The sequence below is a fragment of the Xyrauchen texanus genome, chromosome 29 (genome assembly GCF_025860055.1).
Source record: "Xyrauchen texanus isolate HMW12.3.18 chromosome 29, RBS_HiC_50CHRs, whole genome shotgun sequence".
NCBI classification, from domain to species: Eukaryota; Metazoa; Chordata; class Actinopteri; order Cypriniformes; family Catostomidae; genus Xyrauchen; species Xyrauchen texanus.
In genome coordinates, this window is record NC_068304.1 from 34,012,043 (window position 1) to 34,035,576 (window position 23,534).

At 37.2% G+C, this 23,534-nt stretch overlaps 1 protein-coding gene across 1 annotated transcript in view; it reads right to left on the minus strand.

Moving 5' to 3' along the window:
* Nucleotides 1–23,534, minus strand: part of LOC127623309 (CUGBP Elav-like family member 4) — a 144,795-nt gene that overhangs the window by 17,769 nt on the left and 103,492 nt on the right. The window contains exons 4-5 of the mRNA XM_052097714.1: nt 20,487–20,615; nt 6,650–6,729 (exon numbers count right to left, since the gene is read on the minus strand). Coding sequence (XP_051953674.1) covers nt 6,650–6,729; nt 20,487–20,615 — 209 coding nt within the window. The remainder of the gene's footprint in view (nt 1–6,649; nt 6,730–20,486; nt 20,616–23,534) is intronic.

Genomic DNA, 23,534 nt, shown 5'->3' on the forward strand with positions numbered 1-23,534 from the left:
CCCATCAAAAGCAGGACCGCAACTGACCTGTATGCCGCCACTGTTCCCATGACACTGTTTCTGGATGCTTATTCGACTATGGACACTTTTATGTTCCAGGGTAGGGTTGCACCAGCTGTGCATAAATTCTCACTCAAGTTAGGACATAAAGTTCACACAAAGGGCTTAGCAACTTCTAGATAGTTTGTAACAAAGTCAGTGCTTAATTTGGTTGCAACACCTACTCTTAAGGCAAGACTTAACTAGTACTGTATCGTAAGCTCTCCATAAAGTAATGCATAGTCACATAATATGAAGTTTACCTTAATTGATCCAATAAGCAGCATTCATATTTGTATACAGAAGTATTAAAAAGCCGTGCATTTCAGTTTTATCTTGTTACTGTTGGTGTTTAAACAACATCACTGTTGTTGTGTTTTGTATGTGAAATGTTGTTTGCTCACTTAACTGTCAGTTGTAATAAATTATATCCCCATTAAAATACAATACATAATAAAACAAGATTCCATTAATGGTGCATTTAGCCTATGAAAATAACATTTAATAAAAACAAATTACTGAACATTCAATATCTGTATCTAAAATTAATAAATATATATGTATTTATAAATAAATAAACAAATACTAATACAACAAGCTGGAAAAATAGACATTTATTCATTTTAATATCTATTTTGTTTGTTGAAATTTGACACCGGGCGGCATACACAGGAAAGTGCACTGTTAGGTCGGTTTCATGCTGAAGAAGTACGTTTTTTACATAATGTTTTCTCCCGTAAATGTAAACGAGTGTAAATGCCAACATCATCATACATGTCGTAAGGACTGAAGCCTGTCAACCAAAGCATGAGCTCATTGTTGTCATAAAATATCAATCTGTTTTTTTATTCCATCCATTACTCCTGGTCGGAGGCTTCCGTAAAAATTTAGTTTATACTTAGGGTTACATTCAACCTAAGTTTAATGGTGCAACAATCAAATATTTAGTAGTGCGTACATTGTGACTTAGTGCCCCTTTACGCCACAACTAGGCTAAGTTGTAACGTACATATAGCTGGTGCAACTGGCCCAGGGGAGGATTCTTTTGACTAAAAATAGGACTACAACTTTTTGTTATATAAAAGGTCACATTAAAACTGTTTTAGGGAACTTTTTACCAATATAATTTCTTTAATGTATAGATTTTATTGTATTACCCTTGACTGATTGATCTTAAAGTATTAAAATCTCTATATTATAACATTTTAAACTATAAGAGTCCAAGCTGAAAGTGACAAAAACATATACCTTTTCCATTTTGTGGGTGTGTGAAAATAATTTATGTTATTTTTAACACAAATTACAACTGTCCCTAAGTTGTATTATATAATGTATTATAGAAACTAGTGAGTTTGAAAAGTGTGTTTTAAGGGGGTTATATTTATAAAAGTCCACAGGTCCAAAAAAGCCCATAGTTGAAGAACCAGCCAAGGGCTGTTAGTCCGAGATAGTGCAGTTCTGTCGGATCTAATTTTATTTAATCGTTCCTAGTGACCTTTTGCTGTTCCAATGGACTGAGCAATACTGCTGTTCTCTTCCAGGTCTGTTGCTTGAACTGAAAGACCAGAACATCTGGTATAATCAAATCAACTCATCTCTGTCTCTGTCTCTCTCACAGCATTTAGAAGACCCACACTATCTGAGTGTTTGAGAGGTTGGTCATTTATTATTTTATGAAAAACAAATTAAAATTCATTTTGGCAGACAAATGAATATGTGTCACAGAATATGTCTTAAACCAAGAATCTCAAATGGCCTGATGTTCGAGGAGTCTCTTGGTCTGAATATGTTATGGCGGAATGACAGCAGGTGTTTCTATCTATTCTTTGAGAATTGGTCATTTCTCCCTGCAGAAAGCCACACTGCCACAAACAAACACAATATTCATGGTTGGAACCAAACGCTGCTGTATCTCTGTATAAAATTAATTTGTTGAATGTGATAAGCTGTGACGGGAAGCTGTCATCGAGGCATTTGTCACAGGTTCAGAAAACTAACCCCATTTGTGGAGAGTGCATTTGACTTGTGAAGAGCATCTGGAATGGATTTTGCTTTTGCCATGGAAATTTAAATAGGACAGAAAAAAAAAGAATACCTGGAAATATGATTGCAGAATTGGATGGAATTGAACTAACAAAAGTGACAAACATATTTAGTTTAACCAGCAGAAAAGAAAACTTTTCTTTATAAAAGTAGCTAAAGTCACATGTGTGTATTTTAGCAGCTGGTCGCAGTTTTAAACACAATCTCTTCTATAAAACAGCTGAAATACAAAATGTAAACAGACAAGGCAAACTAAAATCACTGTGTTATGTTGTTTTATATCAACTTATAACAATCAGTTAACAACATTAGTTAACATGAACTAACAATGAACAATACTTTTATGCATTTATTAATCTTGGTAATGCTAATTTCAACATACAGGGTACAACGGGGCCAAAGGCACCCCTTAAGGAAATTTAGCTTTTTTCTGGTCACTAAATGTATAAAACTATTAAATACAAATATTTATTTTTATTGAATATTTATGGAGCAACATTATTTGTGGGAAAAGAAATTGGGTAAATGGGATAAAGGGCTCCCTCACTTGGGGTAAAAGACATTTTGGGGTTTAAAGTGATATCGTGTAGATACTGGGGCAACAGTTATATTGCAAAATTTGTAAAACTTAAGCCAATAATTTTGAGACACCAATATGCTTTTTGGAATAACAAATTAATATGATGCTTACTCAAAATAAATACTTCAGAAAAAAGTAATCCATTAATGGTTAATTCCAATCACATTTGACATTTCATTTCATCTCAAGTATTCTATAAACAAACTAATCTCTATTATGATCGGACGAGTCGATGTGAGCCCACTTTGAATATTTTTCATAAATTTGCCCCACAATGGGTTAAAGGGGCCTTTAACCCCTGCAACAAGGGGGCTTTTTACCCCAAATTATATCATTTCACTTATTGGACAGTTATTGAAAAATATTTGATTTAATGACTTTAAACTTAACTAAAATTCATTTGTAAAAAGTATTTTGTCTCAAAAGAAATTTGTTAATTTCAGGGATTTTCATTAGCTGCATATATTTGCAACATTTAAAAATAAATAAAAAGATAAAAAGACATCAAATCAACCTTTAGACACCACATGCAATGATCTCATGGATCAGGAAAATGTTGCAGTGCATAGTGACATACAGGTGTTAAGGAAAGTGCTGTGGTTGTTTTTGTTACTAGTTAGTGTTTTAGGAGAAATCAAAGGAGTATTCACCCCACGGAGCCTTTAGCCTCATTGTACCCTACAAATAATTTTTTTTAATTAAAACTCGAAATAAATAAAAGTTTTAATATTTGTTAACATTAGTTAATGCACTATTAACTAACATGAAATAACAATGAACAATTGCATTTTTATTAACTAACATTAACAAAAATGTATAAATGCTGTAAAATAAGAAAAATATCATTCATTGTTTGTTCATGATACCTAATGCATTATAATGTTAACAAATGGAACCCTATTGTAAAGTGTTACCAAATATGATAACAAATTCTCTCTTGATTGCAGTCTTTGGCAGATAAATTGGTCTTACTGTAACACAAACAGTAATTAATAAGGGATCTTTATAGAACAGACCATATTTAAAATTGCAACCAGCAACTAAAACACACACATGTGACAGCTGAATCTGCATCATGTTACTTGCAAAGATACAATTTGTTCTACACCGTTTGGATGGCTAATGAGAGTTGCAACTTCTGCACAGTTTAAGGCAAATGCATCATTAATGTGCATACACACAGCAAAGTCCCTGGTGTTAGATTAACACTCCTCGTGTCTCCACTCTACAGCCATGGCCAAAAGTATTGGCAGTGACATCAATTTTGTGTTTCGCAAAGTTTTCTGCGTCAGTTGTTGTGGTGTTGATTCACATTGTTTCTAAGATTATTGTGCAGAGTGATCAGATGCATTTTAAATAATTGCAAAAGGCTTCATCGGCCAAAAAAATGTACTCTTATCACAAAAACCCAAATTTCACAGTTTTTTTGGCCCTGGCACAAAATGACCTGCTAACATAATTTCACTAATCATATCAGCAGCACCTGGGAAAGTGTGAACGAGTACTAGTCAGGTGAAATCACTCTATCATACTGATTGGATTATAAGAACAGACTGATTGCTATAAAAGGAGGGAAGATGTGCTTCCAATCATTGTGCTCTTGTTCATAATGGTTACCGCTAAAGGAAGAGATGCAGCCATCATCGCTTTGCATCAAAATGGCCTCACGTGCAAGGAAATTGCTGCAAAGAATATTGCACCTGAAAGAACCATTTACCAGATCATCAAGAACTTCAAGGAGAGAAGTTCAACTGCAGTGAAGAAGGCTTCAGGATGTCCCAGAGTGTCCAGCAAGTGCCAGGACCGTCTCCTCCTTAGGAGTCAGCTATGGAATCATGTCACCACCAGTGCAGAGCTTGCTCAATATTGGCAGCAGAGTGCATCTGCACACACAGTGAGGTGAAGACTTTTGTACAATGGCCTTGTGTCCAAGAATAACATCAAGGACAGACTAAAATTCTGCAGGAAGTACAAGGATTGGACAGCAGATTGAGACTGGTGCAAAGTTATTTTCTCTGAAGCCCCCTTCCGACTGTTTGGGATATCTGGAAAATCTATAGTCCGGAGAAGAAAAGATGAATGCTACCATGAGTCCTGTGTCGTGCCAACAGTGAAGCATCCTGAGACCATCCATGTGTGGGGTTTGCTTTTCATCCAAGGGAGTGGGCTCTCTCACAATTCTGACCACAAACACAGCCATGAATAAAGAATGGTATCAAAACTTTCTGCAAGAGCAACTTCTCCCAATGATCCAGGAGCAATTTTGTGATGAAATTTTGATTAGTTCAAGCACCTCATTGAAACGTTTTTCAAAGTGTAAAGAATATAAGTCATAGCTTAATTTGAAGTTTGCATATACTATGGAAATAATTTGTAAATAAAGATATGTAAATGCGATTATTATGTTTTAACAAAGTGAGCACAATTATTGAGTTGTTAATAATACACACAGACATCAATACTCAGCATAGAAAACTCAACAACTGTGACAATCAACAAACAAATTTCCAGAATATGTCACAATTTATTGTGGGTGTCCACGTGGTACAGATCTCAACCTTGGCACCTAGCACACATTGCGGCATGAGACTGAAAATGAGTTTGTTGATTGTCACAGTTGTTGTGTTTTGTATGTGAAATGTTGATGTCTGTGTCTTATTGTCAGCTCAAATGATTATATACTCTAAAGACAGTAACTGCTCAACTTGTCACAACAGTATCACATTGACCCATTTTATTACCATGCTCAGTCTGAATTAAAAAAATATTTTCCCAAATCATATTAGAATGCCAAATTATATTTTGTTTTAAGTCTTAGTAAGAAATATTTATCTTCACCAAATATTTTTTTTCTCCATCACAATGCATTATTGTTGTTCTCTTGAACAATATCGGCTGAAATAAAGGCTGAAAAGAATGATCAAAGCCTTGATCAAACAAAGGTCAAGTGTCTATTCAAATTACACAATAATCACCATAATGGTTACTTCAAAAGAAACAATAAAATGACATCAGCAACACTAAAAAGAGACAAGCCTCTCAAAAATAACTTTTGTACACATATGTTAAAAAAAAATCACCCACATTTCTTAAACATCATCACACAACATATTAAGATATTGTTGTCCAATAATCTATTTTATTTGCAGTTTATGTACATCTCAGTAAGACAGATTCAATTATTGTTGTGTCTGCTGGTTTGTTCTCTTGTTTTCCTGATATTGTTGTCTCTCACTCTTTCCTTCAGTAGACTCTGCTTGTTAACAGCAGGTGTCATCACTAATGATCAATCATCACTCAGAGAGTGTATATACTTGATCTCATTAACTGTTTGGCCAATTCAACACAACACAGAGTAGATTTAACACTGTTCAGTGTTAGTTTTTAACACTCATGTAGAGTGGACTCGTGGAGACACCAAAGAGTGTTAATTTAACACTGGAGAGTTTTCAGTGCATATGTGCCAGAGGAAAGCACAGACTGAGATGACACAGCTCTATTCCAACAGAGAGAAACACTGTATGTTTGAGTGAATATAGGAGAGCTGGGGGCTAGTTGTCACACTTTTATACCCCAGTGAATATTTGTCAGGGTGGGTTTATTTCTGTACAGACACAAACATCTAAGTCCTAAATACAAAAAATAAATAAATAAAAAATTGACCAAGAAAGAAGATAGTTCATTAGATGCGTACGGTTTATTGTAACGCAGCATGGGGCAAGCTTTCACAATGGGAACCTGCAATTAAATAGCTCATGAAATGCCAAATTTAAACAGTAAAACAATTAAAGTAAAAATAAACAATCCAGCTAAATTGGCAACCAGACATTGTCATTAATCATTTTCATAAGATATGACAACCTGCCCCAACCTGACAATTATAAAAAAAACACTTGACACAAGACAGTTCAACGTTTTAGTACCTAGGCCTATTCTTCCCTAATAGACTCCATTGTGCGTATGGTTGTGTGTGATTAAAACACTCACTGGCATGGTCTGGCCTCCATGGAGACTGTTAATAGCAGCCTGAGCTCCTGCATGACTGGAAAACTTTACAAAAGCACAGCCTGTAAGAAAGAGGGAGAGAGAGAGAGGGAGATCGAGAGAGAGACAGGTTAGTTAACTAGTCATGTGATAAGTTAATTAGCACTGTGTGTTGTCTACTGTCAGAGGTATTAACCAGTTTAACTGTGCTGACCCAAATAACTGTTCCTCTGTTGTCAATCTCCACTGCTGATACATCTCAACATTCAAGAACCAGCGAAAAACACATCTATTCTATGAGTACTTAACCAATACACAGTAATAGCACTTACTATTTAATAATAATATATAATATATATGTACTGAATGTCTGTATATTCCTTGTCTGTCTCTTTCTTCTATACTAGTTTCTATACTAATCCAGTCATTTTGTGAACTTGGAAGTGCGATACTTTTCACTTTTGTATGAAAATTTCATACCTGTCAACATTTGTGTACCAAAATCTGGGAAAACCTTTGAGCGGGGGTGGGGTGGGGTTTGCTGGATGGCAGAGGCAGTCTAAATACATACATATTGTGCCCTTGTGATTTAATGTGGTGAGTAACGTCATTTTTCCCACCGTGTCCGATATTAAAATCAGTGCGACACACTTTGCAAAGGCATGGGTATTGTCGATATGGCTTTGAGATATGAAATTAAATTCTTCCGTCCAGCTGTTGTTAAATTTACATGTATATTTACTTTTTTCCGCCGGAGCACCAGCTGAGTCTTCTCCTCCTATCTACCTTGATTAAACTTCCCGCGTCTACTACCTGCTCAGATATTAACAGCACAGCTGGGTTGTAGGTTGCCAGGTTGTGGTCACAAATGGATTGAAATTTGTATGATGTGTCGATTGTGCAAGTAGGATGCGTTTCATACAAGATCTGGCAATTGGACAACCTCGGAATAATATATTGATGTGATTATTCATATAATGAGGTTTGGGCCATACAAATTACGGGAGTTTCCCGTGAGAAATAACAAAATGGGAGGGGGGGCGGGAGATGGGTGTGAAATACGGGAGAGTCCCGGGAAAAAGTGTTGACAGGTATGGCTATGTTCCTCATTTGTCGCTTTGGATAAAAGTGTCTACTAAATGACTAAATGTAAATTTAGTTAAATAAAAAGGTATATTACAATTCAGATTGTTTTGACAGAATCATTGATATAATACTCTTTACACAACCCTTTTTCTTTCATAAAATATATTATGATGACAATAAGTACTTTCCATTTAACAAGCAATGACTGCGTGCAAATATGAGTAGAAAAGATTATTACACTTTATGATGATGGCGGAGTCGATAATGTAAAATCCCACATCCCGTAACTAATAGTGCAGATCCTTAATATCAGCAAAACCCATTTCTGGAATCAATGGAAGTCAATGGGAGGTTACATGTGTCTTTATTGATCTTTTCTAGAGTAAACAATGAAATTAGCATTGTAAAAAACGACTTTTCAGTATCAACTGAGTGACTAAAGTTTTATTTAAATAGAGCACAAATTTTCTCCATGACAAAATGCAAAACAAGGCAATCTTACAGGCCCTTTCACACCAAAAACAAAAACTTGCCCTGTAAACAAGTGACATTTAGGCAGATTTTGAAAAACTCCTACCAATAAGGGACATGTGTCTAGCATTCCAGATACCAATTAGATGAATTAATAGCAATTTATCCATCATGATGCAGTCTGTGGGGCAGATGACACCTCTAAATGTGTGTGTTTGAAGTAGCTTGAACATTTGAACCTCTTCAAAGGAAATAACCAGAGCAGGTTTGCCGAGAGTCGCACGGGACCCTGAAGAGGAAACATCCATCTAACGGGCCCCAGCTATCATTAAATCCTCGTGACCCCAATGCCCGCAATTCATCCATTTGAAGCCAGAGAATGACTTTCCCACTCCGCAAACAAGATGCATTAATGCTGTTGAGAGGTAACAGCACTCTTTGACCCTGACGACACACTTTCACGAGACAGAACCAAACTTCAGTCGACAAGAGAGCCTTTAGAAATCACAGTGAATTTCTGAGAGTTTTTCAATCTGATGGTTAGTGAAAAAGGTTACTAAAATCCCTTTTGGATTAGAATGCAACGGTCAGGTTCCAGAAGTTAAAATCCAATTAATGTTCCCTTTATTTAAATGAATTTCAAGCAGTAAAATATTAACCTTTAACTTTCAATGTGGTCAGTATAAAGCACCTTTGAGAAGAACCTTTTATTGGGCATAAATTCATTTGAGCAGAACTAGAATGCTCAGTATGTATCGACTGTGCCTGAGAATCTAACACATAATGCAACACCATCTTTGAAGGGTAAAATAGACCATAGGTGGAAAAATAGACACAAAGATGAAAATGCCAATCACTATTCAGTATGCAAATTCATGCTAGGAAGAAATTCAATAGCAATTCAGTTTGCAAATATTACATTGACATTATCACAGTTGGTGACCTTTCAAATGAGAGATTTTTAAACGTCATGTTTAAATGGATCAAGATTATAAAGCAAAAATAAATAGAACACTTAAAGCTTTAAATAAAAAATAAAAAAATCTAAGTTAGAATGAAGTCTGTATGTTAAACAGTTATGGCTGAATAAATTGCAGAAGTTGAATACTTAGGGTTAGAGCTTAAGAACAAACTTCAATCAGAATGTGTAAGGAATATCAATAGAGTGCTGCCTTGCATCAGCGCATGCACCTTCATCCAATACACATCATCACTTCAGAGCAGCATCATGCTTTGGGGATGTTTTTTTTTTATTTTATTTTTTTCTCCAACAGGGACTAAATATTAGAAAGATAAAAGGGGGAAATTGATTAAGTTTGTGTACTGCACAACCGAGAGCCCTGCGACTGGGAAAGCAATTAATCTTCAACAGGGAAATTACATAAATAAATAAATAAATAACGCAAAAAGTACTTTGGAGCAGCTTAAAAACAAAGAGGCCCAAACCAAGTGAAATCACCTCAACAATTCAACATACAGCTTGATGAAGTTTGATCTGTTTCACTAATGGACATTTAAAGGAATGTTCCGGGTTCGATACAAGTTAAGCTCAAACGACAGCATTTGTTGTATAACATTGATTAACACAAAAAATGATTTCGACACATCCCTCCTTTTCTTAAAAAACAAAAACAAACAAACAAAAAAAAACTATAAAAAAATCAAGGTTACAGTGAGGCACTTACAATGGAAGTTAATGGGGACAATGAAATTGAAAGTGGACAATGTTTTGGAGGGTTTAAAGGCAGAAATCTTATAATTTTATAAAAACACTTACATTAATTATTCTGTTAAAACTAATAAATTATTTGAGCTGTTAAGTTGTTTAAATTGTCATTTTTACAGGCATTTTAGAGTTTTAGGGTTTGTTAAATTGGCTACAATTTTACACAAAAAAAGGTTCATGAGAAATGTAATCACACTAAAATCATGTTTACACACATATTGTTCAAAATACTTTTTCAAAAGTATTTTAATGTAAAAACAATTGGCCCCATTCACTTCCATTGTAAGTGCCTCACAGTAAACCAGATTTTTGCTTTTTTTTTTTTTTTAAAGAAAAGGAGTGGCAAGTCAAAATGTATTTTTGTGGTGACTAGTTTATGCCACAAATACTGTTGATTGAGTTTAACTTGTATTGAACCTGGTATGTTACTTCAAAACAGACTGTTTTTGGGGGGATTTTACAGAGAATTGCATAGTTTTTAAAGCTTCTATGCAGGTTGTTTTTTTTTGTTGTTGTTTTTTGTAAGTTTTTTTTTATCTGAGAACATTAAAATTGTTATGCTCTTTAAAAAATAATAATAATAATAATAATAAAAAAAAAAACACAAATTCCTTCATCAACATGTCATGTGTATTCTGGAACAGCATTGCAAACAACTTAATGCTTAACAAACAACAAACGCACAATCCCTCAGGACATCACTCAGTGTTTGATGTACATTTGAACAAATTTAATTAATATTCTTTTATTTAACATCATCATTGACTCAAGAAGTCATTAACGAACGTGTCATTGAAAAGCTTGTAGCCTGAGGCCAACTCATCAAATATCAGCCATTATATAGGTAATTCTACAGAAGTGGTGCAAATTCAGGGTTGGCTGACTTTTACATTTTTTTTAATTGTTTTATATTTCTTCCCAAATTTATTTTACATTTGTACTGCACTGTATCTGAAATGTATAAATTCACTATGGGTACACTGAAATCTTTAAATTAATTTTCACAATTATTCTTAATTTTAGACATTTTTGTCAATACTGAAACATAAAAACTGGTAATACATAGGAAACATTCTTCATTTTTGTTGATTTAACATAAACTAATAATTTTTAGTAAATTTGTATTTTCTGTTCCCTGTTATACTTTAATTTATGCAACTGCTGTAAAAATCAATCACTTTTTTCTTTGCTAAATGTAAAAAAGAGTGGTTATCTGAGTTACTGTAGCCATTCTGTCAGCTCGAACCAGTATGGCCATTCTCCGTTGACCTCTCTCATCAACAAGGCGTTTCTGAAATGCCACTCACTTTATGTTTTGTTTTTTTGGCACCATTCTGAGTAAACTGGAAACTATTGTGCATCCCTGGAGATCAGCAGTTACAGAAATACTCAAACCAGCCTGTCTGGCACCAACAATCATGCCACGGTCCAAATCACTGAGATCAAATTTTTTCCCCATTCTGATGGTTGATGTGAACATTAACTGAAGCTCCAGAAAGAACAACTTAATATCACTACCAAAACAAATATGTCAATAACAAAAAAACCATAGTTTGTTTGGTAATGACAAAAAATCTTTCAGTAGATTTTTCAGTTTCGGGTTTGACAATTCAAGCTAATCTTGCCCTTATATTTAAATGTCAGCACAGTAGAATTCTAGACATTACTCATTTGAACAGAGGAAAGTCATGAACATTCTTTTTTTTCTCAAATGTCACATTTTGTGTTTTATAAGACTAACAACAAGTTCAGTAATGACACTTTTTAAAGACACATCCAGGTTTTCTGACTTACTATTATTTCAAAATGTTAAAATACATCTCATCAAATGGTCCAGGGAGAGGAAATTGCATAATTTGTCTTCCTGGTCACATAGTTTGGGGCGAAGCCAAGTTTTGCTTCAGTCCAGGGGGACTTATTGTGTTTGTTTCGGTATTGACAAAAAAGAATTTAACAACCATTTTTCACTCCAAATAATTCTTTTTTTTTTTATAAGGCAGAAAACTAAATTTCAGTAGGACTTGACACGGTGCATTGTGTTTAAGTGTTTAAAAAAAGATGACAAATTATTTAAGTGTTTAATTTTTAAGTGTATTTTTGGGGGTTAGATTGGGGGACAGGTGCCACCAAATAGGAAAGAACATATAAACCACTATTTGTAAAGATTTGTAAAGTTATTACATAAATAATTTTTGTTACCTCTGTTAGAACTCAAATTTTATAAATATGTGTCAGTTGCCTATATATGCCCTTTTACATATATATATATATATATATATACAGGTGAAACTCGAAAAATTAGAATATCATGCAAAAGTTCATTAATTTCAGTAATTCAACTTAAAAGGTGAAACTAATATATTATATAGACTCATTACAAGCAAAGTAAGATATTTCAAGCCTTTATTTGATATAATTTTGATGATTATGGCTTACAGCTTATGAAAACCCCAAATTCAGAATCTCAGAAAATTAGAATATTACATGAAATCAATAAAAAAAAGGATATTAAATACAGAAATGTCGGCCCTCTGAAAAGTATAATCATGCATATGTACTCAGTACTTGGTTTGGGCCCCTTTTGCATTAATTACTGCCTCAATGCGGCGTGGCATGGATGCTATCAGCCTGTGGCACTGCTGAGGTGTTATGGAAGACCAAGATGCTTCAATAGCGGCCTTCAGCTCTTCTGCATTGTTTGGTCTCATGTCTCATCTTTCTCTTAGCAATGCCCCATAGATTCTCTATGGGGTTCAGGTCAGGCGAGTTTGCTGGCCAATCAAGCACAGTAATACCATGATCATTGAACCAGGTTTTGGTACGTTTGGCAGTGTGGGCAGGTGCCAAGTCCTGCTGGAAAATGAAGTCAGCATCTCCATAAAGCTTGTCTGCTGAAGGAAGCATGAAGTGCTCTAAAATGTCCCGGTAGACGGCTGCGTTGACTCTGGACTTAATAAAGCACAGTGGACCAACACCAGCCGATGACATGGCTCCCCAAACCAACACAGACTGTGGAAACTTCACACTGGACTTCAAGCATCTTGGATTGTGTGCCTCTCCATTCTTCCTCCAGACTCTGGGACCTTGGTTTCCAAATGAGATGCAAAATTTGCTCTCATCAGAAAAGAGGACTTTGGACCACTGAGCAACAGACCAGTTATTTTTTTCTTTAGCCCAGGTAAGACGCTTCTGACATTGTGAAGCCCATGTCCAGGACCCGTCTGTGTGTGGTGGCTCTTGATGCAGTAACTCCAGCCTCAGTCCACTCCTTGTGAAGCTCCCCACACATTTGAATGGCCTTTTCCTGACAATCCTCTCCAGGCTACAGTCATCCCTGCTGCTTGTGCACCTTTTTCTTCCACACTTTTCCCTTCCACTTAACTTTCTATTAATGTGCTTTGATACAGCACTTTGAGAACATCCAACTTCTTTTGCAATTACCTTTTGAGGCTTTCCCTCCTTGTGGAGGGTGTCAATGATGGTTTTCTGCACAACTGTCAGGTCAGCAGTCTTCCCCATGATTGTGAATTCAACTGAACCAGACTGAGAGACCATTAAAAGGCTCAGGAACCCTTTGCAGGTGTTTAGCTGATTAGAGTGTGACACTTTGAGCCTACAATACTGAACCTTTTCACAATATTCTAATTTTCTGAGATTCTGAATTTGGGGTTTTCATAAGCTGTAAGCCATAATCATCAAAATTATATCAAATAAAGGCTTGAAATATCTTACTTTGCTTGTAATGAGTCTACATAATATATTAGTTTCACCTTTTAAGTTGAATTACTGAAACTTTTGCACGATATTCTAATTTTTCGAGTTTCACCTGTATATATATATATATATATATATATGTATGTATTTATTTGCGGGGGACATCATTTTGCACCACTCCTGTAGAATGACCCGTATTGCACAGCTCAGATATGATGCATAAAAACACCTTCATTGAAAGCAAAGCAAAAACAGCGAGCAAACAGACTTAAACAAAAGGTAGGGCTGCATTTACATTGCCAATTAATTCTGATATTTTCACCTATAGATATGACAGATATTTTTATATGCGTGTAAAACATGCCTGTGCATTTTCCATCTGATTTGATGTACTTTCAAATGTGGATCTACAAAATACGATACATATTATGTCATATGACATTAATTAAATTACTTGTTTATGAATATTTTTCATAAAAGTTACATGACAGATAAGATAGATCTGGTAATCTAAAATACCTAAATGGAAGTGATTATTGTTGTATGTGGTTATTACATTATTTTAGAAATGTTAGAAATAATGGCATTAATTTGGCCTTTCCCCTTCAATCCAACCTGTTAAATAAATACCACATTTGACCTGGTCACTTTTCACCATCCAGTCAATTCCCTATGGATGAAACACATTGAAATAAAATGGGTTGTGACTGGCATTTCACATTTTACACTTTAACCTGTTAATACACACCCCATTTTTGAGCACAAACCATGAAAATGACATACCTGAACTTAAAGTGTTGTATTTACTGGACTCTTTGGAGTATGGACACAGTTGTAGTATCTTATGAAAGAAGATACGTTGGGCTTTATTTCCTAAGTTTCAGAATTAATATAGCCTATGTTGTTGTTTTAAAGTTAGAGTACTATGAATTTTATAGTAGTGGAAATATTTTGTGCTGAACGTGATTTATAATAAAAAAAAACAATAATAAAAGTGCCAAGACAACCCGGAAATACAATGTTCTCAAAGCCACAAGTCTAAAGAAGTTAAGTTTCAAATTTGAAGATGATCTAAAAAAAAAAATTTGGCTCCTGTGAGATTTTTTCTCTGTAAATCGCTGGAAGCATACAGAGTAAAATTAAGGCTTCGCCTCTCAAATTCAACACAATCTCCAACGGTACTTGTTGGCTATTGTGAATGATTTTTAAAAATAGACTTTGGAGATGGACTCATTTGTTTATAAGTCTCTGTAATCAGTTCAATGGAAAGGAGGAGGCGAGAACCGGCTTGATAATATAAATAATAGTTTAATATAAAACTGAAGCAAAAGACAAACACACACATGACGGACATGTCCGTAAACTATCTCTCTCTCGTCGCACCACCTTCTTCCATCGGCCTTTATCCCTCTCGGAGGCTTAATTAGCCTGATAAGGGACCAGGTGTGTATAATCACAACCCGGCCCCGCCCTCCGCCCTGCCACAGACTCTAATATATAAGATAATATACATTTTTACAACATGAATGATGCTCAGATTGCATAGTTTGTTGAAGTAAGTGACGAAGAGTAATTCTTCTAGGTGAGATCTCATGTAAACAATGGAGAATAGATCAATATTTCTCAGATTTATCACTTTTATGGACAAAAAGTGCTATTGAATGTTATACAATGAACCCTTGTCATGGACAATTGACACAAGTGCGGCGAATTGGATTCGTCTGGCGATCGCGTTTTCATAACAAAGGTATGAAGTCCCGTTTTGATATTGCATGTTTTCATTTGTACTCCTGGCACAAATAAACGAATTGCTGTTTCTGGAGCATTGCTATCGTGAAACAGAGATCGGATATCAATGTTGAACCCTTAGACCTTTGAAAAGATGCATAATTTGTTAACATTAATTACATTTATAGATGGTAAATGATATATTAAATGTAAGCAGAGGGACGTCACTCCCCGAGTGTGGTGAAATTGCGTATCAACAGGTTAATGTAAACACAGTTGTTTACAGTATGTCTGAAGTGAATGGGTATGTTGGAAAATATCCGATCTGTCCATTAGGCCTTGCTGTGTAAATGCAGTTGAAACCAGTCCTGCTCGACCCGCTCCGAGCAGGATTCAAACCAGTGTCTCCAACATGGGAGGTAGGCACGCTAACAAGGAGGCTAAAGGCTACAGCCCCTAGCATCAGTTGCTAATGTGCCTCTTGAGGCCAGGGGAGTAAGGTTTACACACACTGCACAGCATGCAGCCGTTGGCTACTGTTACACAGTCAGTGTGACAGTGGCATACAAGTCAGATTATATTAGATCACACTATTAATACAGCTACATGTGTGAAACAACAGCTGGAAGGTGTGAGTTTATGTTTTTTCTTCTGCATTTAGAAGAAGGATAAAGTTATATAGTGATCAAAGGAGAAAGAGAGAGAGAGAGAGAGAGAGAGAGAGAGAGAGAGAGAGAGAGAGAGAGTGTGTGTAGGTAGAATAGGTGACAGATAAAGAGACAAGTGAAAATATGGGAGAGAGGTATGAAAAAAGTAAGATAGAATGGGTGAGAGATAAAGAGGGAAAGGTGATACGTTTGGAAGAGAATACTGTACAATCTATACTGTAGACTGCCAACAATTTAAACAATTTGTATGTGAAACCATATGCAATATGAAATGGTTATTTCATATAGGTAGTATACTAAATTATTACAAATGCTATTTTGCATTTTTTTATTTGAGTTAGTTCATGACTGTTAGCTTTAGGATCAACTAATACAGTGTGCTGGTGTACTCCAAAAAATGGATAAATTGACTTCTAGCAGATACATAGCCTAAATTTAAAATGTACAGTCTTTCTCTTCAGTCTTTCTTGTGGTTGATATCACTTCATGGTTCATTCATCACAATGGATATAGAGGGTAAAGTGTGCTCTGTTGTTTACTGCACATTTTGAAAAAAATGTAGTTGGTCTTCTACAGTAGGTATTCTATGCATTAAAAATGTGAATACTGTGCACAGTATACATACTACAGTATATACTTCAAAAATAGTATTTGATAAATAATAATCGTAGTTGTGGTGGTGGGGGCCTGGTCGAGCACCGGCTCGAGATGAGAACAGTGAGGATCAGCACCTGTCAATGATTGTCTCTAACAGCTGTTTATCATTGCAGTGAGAGTTGGAGATGGATTTAAGAGCTAGCTGGACGCCAGTGAGAGGAGAGAGAGAGCTACACACACACACACACATACACCCAGAGACTGTGTTGTTTCGTTTGAGTTAATGAAAAAAAAAAAAGTTGGATTCGCCATCTCCCGCTTCCTCATTTCACCTCTTTGCGAACTTGTCACACTAGTGCCAAAACCTGGGAGCTAGGAAGAAGAACTCTGTCATGGATGCCTCACCTATTGTGAATGTAATCAAGACCCTCGCCAACATCCACCAGTCACAGCATCAGGCCCTCCTCGAGCTGCATGCATAGAAGGAGCAGCGGTTCTTCCAGGCCCAAGCGGAGGAGCTTGCTGCCCCAGGAGGGGGCTGCCGCTGCAACCCCGGACTCCGCGACTGCCACGCCCCATGTTCTGCTTATCAAGATGGGTCCCCTATATGATCCGGAGGCTTTACTGGAGCTTTTTGTGTGGACAGTGGGGGCCTGCGGATGGCTTAATACCACTGTTGTCTGGGGAAGCCCAACTCAAGGTGCAGCAGTTACCAACAGAGAAAATCCTGGTATACACTGACTAGAAGAAAAACATCAGCCAGACACCCAAGCAAAAGCATTAACACTTCCACTCGCTGACCATTGGTGAGCCCGGCCGCCCATTTGCCTTTGCCCAGCATCTCCAGGACGTCTGCCAGAGGTGGTTGCTAGCTGAGCAATGCGACGTCTGTGCTGTGATTGACCTGGTGGTACTGGAGCAGTATTGGCCGGCATTTGCTACCTTATTAAGGGAATGTGTGTGGATGGGTCCTGCAATAAAGCGTGTCGGTGTGTGTTGTGTGACTTGCTGGCTGGGGAGGCAGAGCCAAGGCCATCTATGTCAGCTCCACATCAGGAGGACATAAGGGAGAGGGTCTCGGCTTCCCCAGCCCTTAGAGGATTCCATGCTGGGGATTTTCCTCTGGAGCAGACATGAGATGAGACCCTTATGCATGCCTTTGATCAAGTGAAAATTACTGATGGTCAATGCCTCCAGCCTGGCATTGCACTCACATAACCGTATTTTTCAATCATTAAGGATCGGTTGCATCACGTGACACAGGACATTCAGACAATTAACATACAACCCAATTGTTAGTACCAAAGAGCCGCCAGGAAATGATATTCCAGATGGCTCATTACAGTCCAACAGCGGGTCACTTAGGGCAGGAAAAAACAGTGAACCATCTAATGGCCCATTTCTATTGTCGGGGCATTCGCGGAGATATCCGCAGGTGGTGTGCAGCATGCTGTGAATGTCAGTTGGTGAATCTCGTGGCCACCTCAAAAGTGTCATTGCACCCCATCCCATTGTTCAAGTTCCCCTTCGAAAGAATTGGCATGGACCTCGTCTGGCCATTAGAGTGAATGTCACGCAGGCATCACTTTGTTTAGGTTCTGGTGGACTATGCAACACAATATCTGGAAGCAGTGCCTCTGCGCAACATCTCAACACTTAGTGTTTCGGAGGCACTCTTCAGAATAATCTCTTGAGTGCGTATTCCAAAAGAAATCCTCACTGATCAGGGCACGTTTATGTCATGTACACTCTCTCTACAGGGTTCTACCCATTATAATTACTTTATGGGCGTTGACTGTGTGATGTGCTCGACGTCCAACAGGAAAATTTGGAGGAGGGACCTGAGAGCAAAACTCCACACACTGGGGCAATTAACACAGGAGAATTTTCTCCAGACTCAAGAATGTCAAAGCCTGCTGTATAATGAGGTACTCGGCTATGGGAATTTGCACCGGGAGATAAAGTCCTTGTATAACTCCCCACATCAAGCTTTAAATTACTCACCAAGTAACAAGGGCCCTTTGAGGTCACATGGCGAGTGGGTGAAATCGATTATGAGGTTAAATGAATGGATAGAGGCAGAGCACATCAGATTTACCACCTCAATCTCTTCAAAGCATGGAGGGAGGCGGTCCCCGTGATTTTGGCAACGGTCATTCTGGTGCATAAGAGCGACAGCTCAGTCCGGTACTGTGTAGATTATAGACACAGTGTCTAAATTTGATGCAAATCTAATGCCTTATTTTGACGAACTGCTTGATAAGTTGGGCTCTCTTTTACTCAACACTGGATTTTTACAGGGTTATTGGCAGGGTTATTGGCAGATTCCCTTAACGGCAATGTCCCGCGAGAAATTGCCTTTTCCACACATTTGCTTACACCAATTTGTGACCCTTCTGTTCGGTTTATTCGGGGCCCTGGCTATGTTTCAGCGCCTTATGGACAAAGTGTGGATTACATCATTATATGCATTAAATGCCTATTTGGATGACATCGTTATATACAGTAATGACTGGCAGTGGCATATGCAGCATCTGAGGGCTGTTTCTGAGGTTGCTGTGATGGGCGGGACTCACGGCAAACCTCAAGAAGTGTGCAATTGGATGGGTGGAAGTACGGTATCTGGGGTTATATTTGGGCCACGGGCAGGTGATTGATAAGACTGCAGCGATTGAGGCCTGCCTGAAACCCAAGACCAAAAAAGGAGGTAAGACTGTTCCTGGGGCTGGCTACTATAAAAGTTTTGTGCCTAATTATTCAGACGGCACCAGCCCGTTGACTGATCTCTCTAGCTAGCAGTAGACGGAGCTGTACCAACAGGCTTTTATGCAGGTGAAGGCTGCGTTTTGTGGCGGGCCGTTTTTACATTCTCCTGATTTTGCTCTCCCTTTTGTTTTACAGACCGACTCATTGGACATGGTGTTGGGAGACGGGGTATGTAATGGTGGGGGGTTGGGGTTGAGCGCCGGCTTGTGAATGGAGAGCGAGATCAGGAGATGAGAACGGTGAGGATCATCATCTGTAAATGATTTTTTCTAACAGCTGTTTGTCATGAGAACGGTAAGCATCATCACCTTTAAATGATTGTTTCTAACAGCTGTTTGAGCTGGATTCGCCGTCTCCCGCTTCCTCCTTTCACCTCTTTTTCACCTCAAAGTAGTATTCCATTCCAAACACAGCCAATCAGTATGTTTACATGCACTACAAAAGTTTAATTTCAGTCAGACTGAGACAATAATTAAACTTTTTTTGTAATTTAAATGCTTTAGTCAGACCAATCCTTTTTCAGGAAGTAGGACTAACAGGCCTAGAAAACGCAATTGTAGCTTGGTTTTCACCAGCACGTTTACACATTAAACTGACCACAATCTGCTTCTTAGTTGTGCACATAATACGTAAAACAGGTGACATGCAACATAAATTAACATTCTTAAATAGATTGATAGATGGAAAACAAGTAACGGCGAACTTAAAAAAATAAACACCCAAAAACATTGGACGTGTACGATGTAAGCACCTCAAACAGAGCTATTACCGGGCAAATAAGATGAACGGAGAGAGTAGCAACAAAGTAATTTGCCCAAATGTGCAGATTTTGGAGGAGCTTCATTTTCTCAGCTTATGTCCTTCCTTTATCTATTCAATAACGTGTTGGGTTATGCAAAATTGGACAGACAGAAGAAGACTGCTGCATGATCTTCCAAAAAATCACTGTTGCTTGATCATAACTGCGCATGTAAACATAATAATTTATAGAAAGGTACTGAAAATGAAAGAGGGCAAAATGAGATTGGAGCAGGAAGAGACTGGAGAAAGAGAGGAGTAGAGAGAGAGTTGTGTAGGTGCTGACCCTTACTGGCCCCGTCAGGCCCACGGAGGACGGTGCACTCCTCTATAAGACCAAATGACTCAAACACATGCCGGACATCCTCCTCGCTCTGCTGTTTACCCAGCATCCCCACAAACAGCTTTCGGTCTTCTAAGAGAGAGAGAGAGAGAGAGAGAGAAAGAGACACACGTTACCTCACATACACTCACATTACACACTAGAGCTTATACTGTATCAGAGAGCATTGTCAATCGACTGATTTTAATGGGAATGGTGTGTTACAAGGGTTTGCATTGTGATGCTCTGAAATGTGACCAAAAGTTGAGAAATGTTTTACTCTTCCGGTAACACACACTCACATAGCCCTTGATTTACCTATGAGAATTTCAAACAGACAGGTCCTAGTCTCACATAGCCAGACCTTTGAATAAAAGGCATAAGTCTTGATTCTATTGTAGCTTTTTCTGGTCCAGAACCCCCCCACTTGGACAGTGACCAACCACAGTTTTGTGTTCAATATGCATCAGACAGTCAGTGAACACCCTGGGGGTGGGCCGTAGGCTGAGGCTGAGACTAAACAGGTCCACTTTCAAAAATTCAATTTACAGTACAAACACTGGTCTTTCCACTAGAAGTTGACCAAATTTTGCCTATACCGATAACTAAGGTGGTGGAAAAGGAAGATTACTGCTTTATCAGAGATTTAGAAAATAGTTTCAAAAAGATTTATTGAATGTCTTTTCTTATTGTGACAGGCACAGACATGACACAATAAGTCCCTCACAAATCGTTACAAGATTCCAAAATGAGTAAAATCTCAGATCTGTGTTCGTTGTGCAACCCAAATTCCAAAAATAACCACACAAAAAAAAAAAGATTTGGTGCATAACATGGGACTTTTAATTAGAAACAAGCTCAGAATACACCTGGGGCTCTTATTTTGAAATGTATGCGGTTCCAGCTTACACAAACACATAAGGCAAACAAAACAATCATCTACAATGTATTACAATATAATCAATATAATGTAAATATTGTCATATGGGCTAATGAATACTGTATGCCGAAACTAATCAACAGTAGATCATTATTCATCAATAGCATATCACCTGCAATTGCTTTTCAATTGATAAGTGTCTTTTTTTTTTTACATTTTGCATTATTTATCCTGAATTATTCCATAAACAGCAATGGTGACATAGTCTTGCCTCCGTTACAAAGCTCTATATGTAAATATTCGCCAAACTAAGCCTTTTGCTGTCTATGTATTCATCGGATGAAGGGTTTTGGCAGCAGATGAACATATAGGAATTAAAAAAAAGAAACTGTTCACAACTATCAGGAAAATATTTCCAAAAAGCAACTATACAGCACGATTAATCAGTAAAAACGATATATTGGACGACCTCTATTTTTCACACAATCAAAACAAATCTTACACATTGTCATTTCTATCCATTTCAGATGCTCTGTCAGAGCTTTCTTTAGAGCAGGGGTATTCAATTAAAGTTCCAACAGGACGACCTGTACATTTTCTTTTCAGCAAAGGTCCAGACAATATTAAATTACACAGTGTAAGTCATGGCTATGAAATTATATTAGAAATGCAAATTTTTTGCGGAGGAATAGTTATTGCTTACTTCCAAGTTAGCAGCAATAGTACTTTGTTATAAAATAAATGACAATAAATCCTAAACAGTCAAAATAGTGTCTTAAATACTACAGCATTGACCATTCTACAACAGAGGCAAGGATGAGAACAAGAGTCAGAGACAGCATTGTTGAGCTGTGCTGCTCATGATGTCTCGTGGCCCAGATAAAACCAATCTGGGATCCGGATTCGGGCCACAGTCTGCTTTTTGGTGACCGTGTGGTGGTTACAAAAATATATAAAGAAAAAGAGAAAAGAAAAGAAATAATAGTTAGTGTAATCAAAAAATATATAAAGAAAAAGAGAAAAGAAAAGAAATAATAATTAGTGTCATCAGAATATGATGTTGTCGTTGAAAAAGAAATTGAATGTCATTAATGCATACTGTATGATTTTGGATGATGGCGATTGATATTCCTGGCCTATGGACAATCGATTGTTTGATTGCTTTTGCCTTGGGACTTGTTCACCTGCTGGGGGAGGGAGCACGCTGCTCAGACAATACAGAGACTCAGATGATGTTGCTCTGTGTTTTGAGTCTTTGTTCACTGTTCTATCTCCCTTTACCAGGTATAACATGAATAAATTGTCATGTAAATACACTTTGTATAAGTCAAGGCTGTGAAAAAATGGCAAATGTCATTCTGTGAAGTGTATTAATTGTTTGTTAAATTAACCATGAGTGTATCACGTGTGCAACTGGTGAATGCTAAACTGATGGCAGAGACCATGCGGTTACAGAAATTGTGAAAGTTGAGTAAATTTATACAATAGTATTTGTACTTTTGATAACTAATTTAACAGTTAAGAGTAAGAAGTTAGTGCTTTAAAGAAGGAATGTGTTGGTTCATCAGAATATGTACATAGTATTATTAATGTGCATTGTAATCCTAGTGTTTATTGAAATTATTTGTTTAATTTGTGGAAACAGTACCTGATGAGAAGCTGTATGTGAGTAAATCTGTATTTTTCTGCATATTGTGACTTTTTATCTATTTAGACAATCTGTTGTTATACGTTTATTGATAAATGAGAATGCAGAAATATTTGCATTAAGCTCAGACAATACAGAGACTCAGATGATGTTGCAGCAGCTACGTGTTTTGAGTCTTTGTTCACTGTTCTATCTCCCCTTACCAGGCGGTGAGGGTACTACAACCGCTGCTCTAGTGTGCACTGGCACTCACTGTGCCATTTTTGTCTGTTTGTTATTGTACTTTCCATTATTTTAGTCAATTTTCCTACACCAGCACTATGGAAGTCCTTCAGTGCCATGGTAATATTACAATATTTTCATGCCAATAAAGCTTTTTGACTCTGACTCTGTGAAAGAGCTCTAGAGAGAGAGTAATCAATATTTCATGCCCTATTGACTGTTGTTTTTTTTTTTATGGTTCTGTCAGATCATTTGACACTGA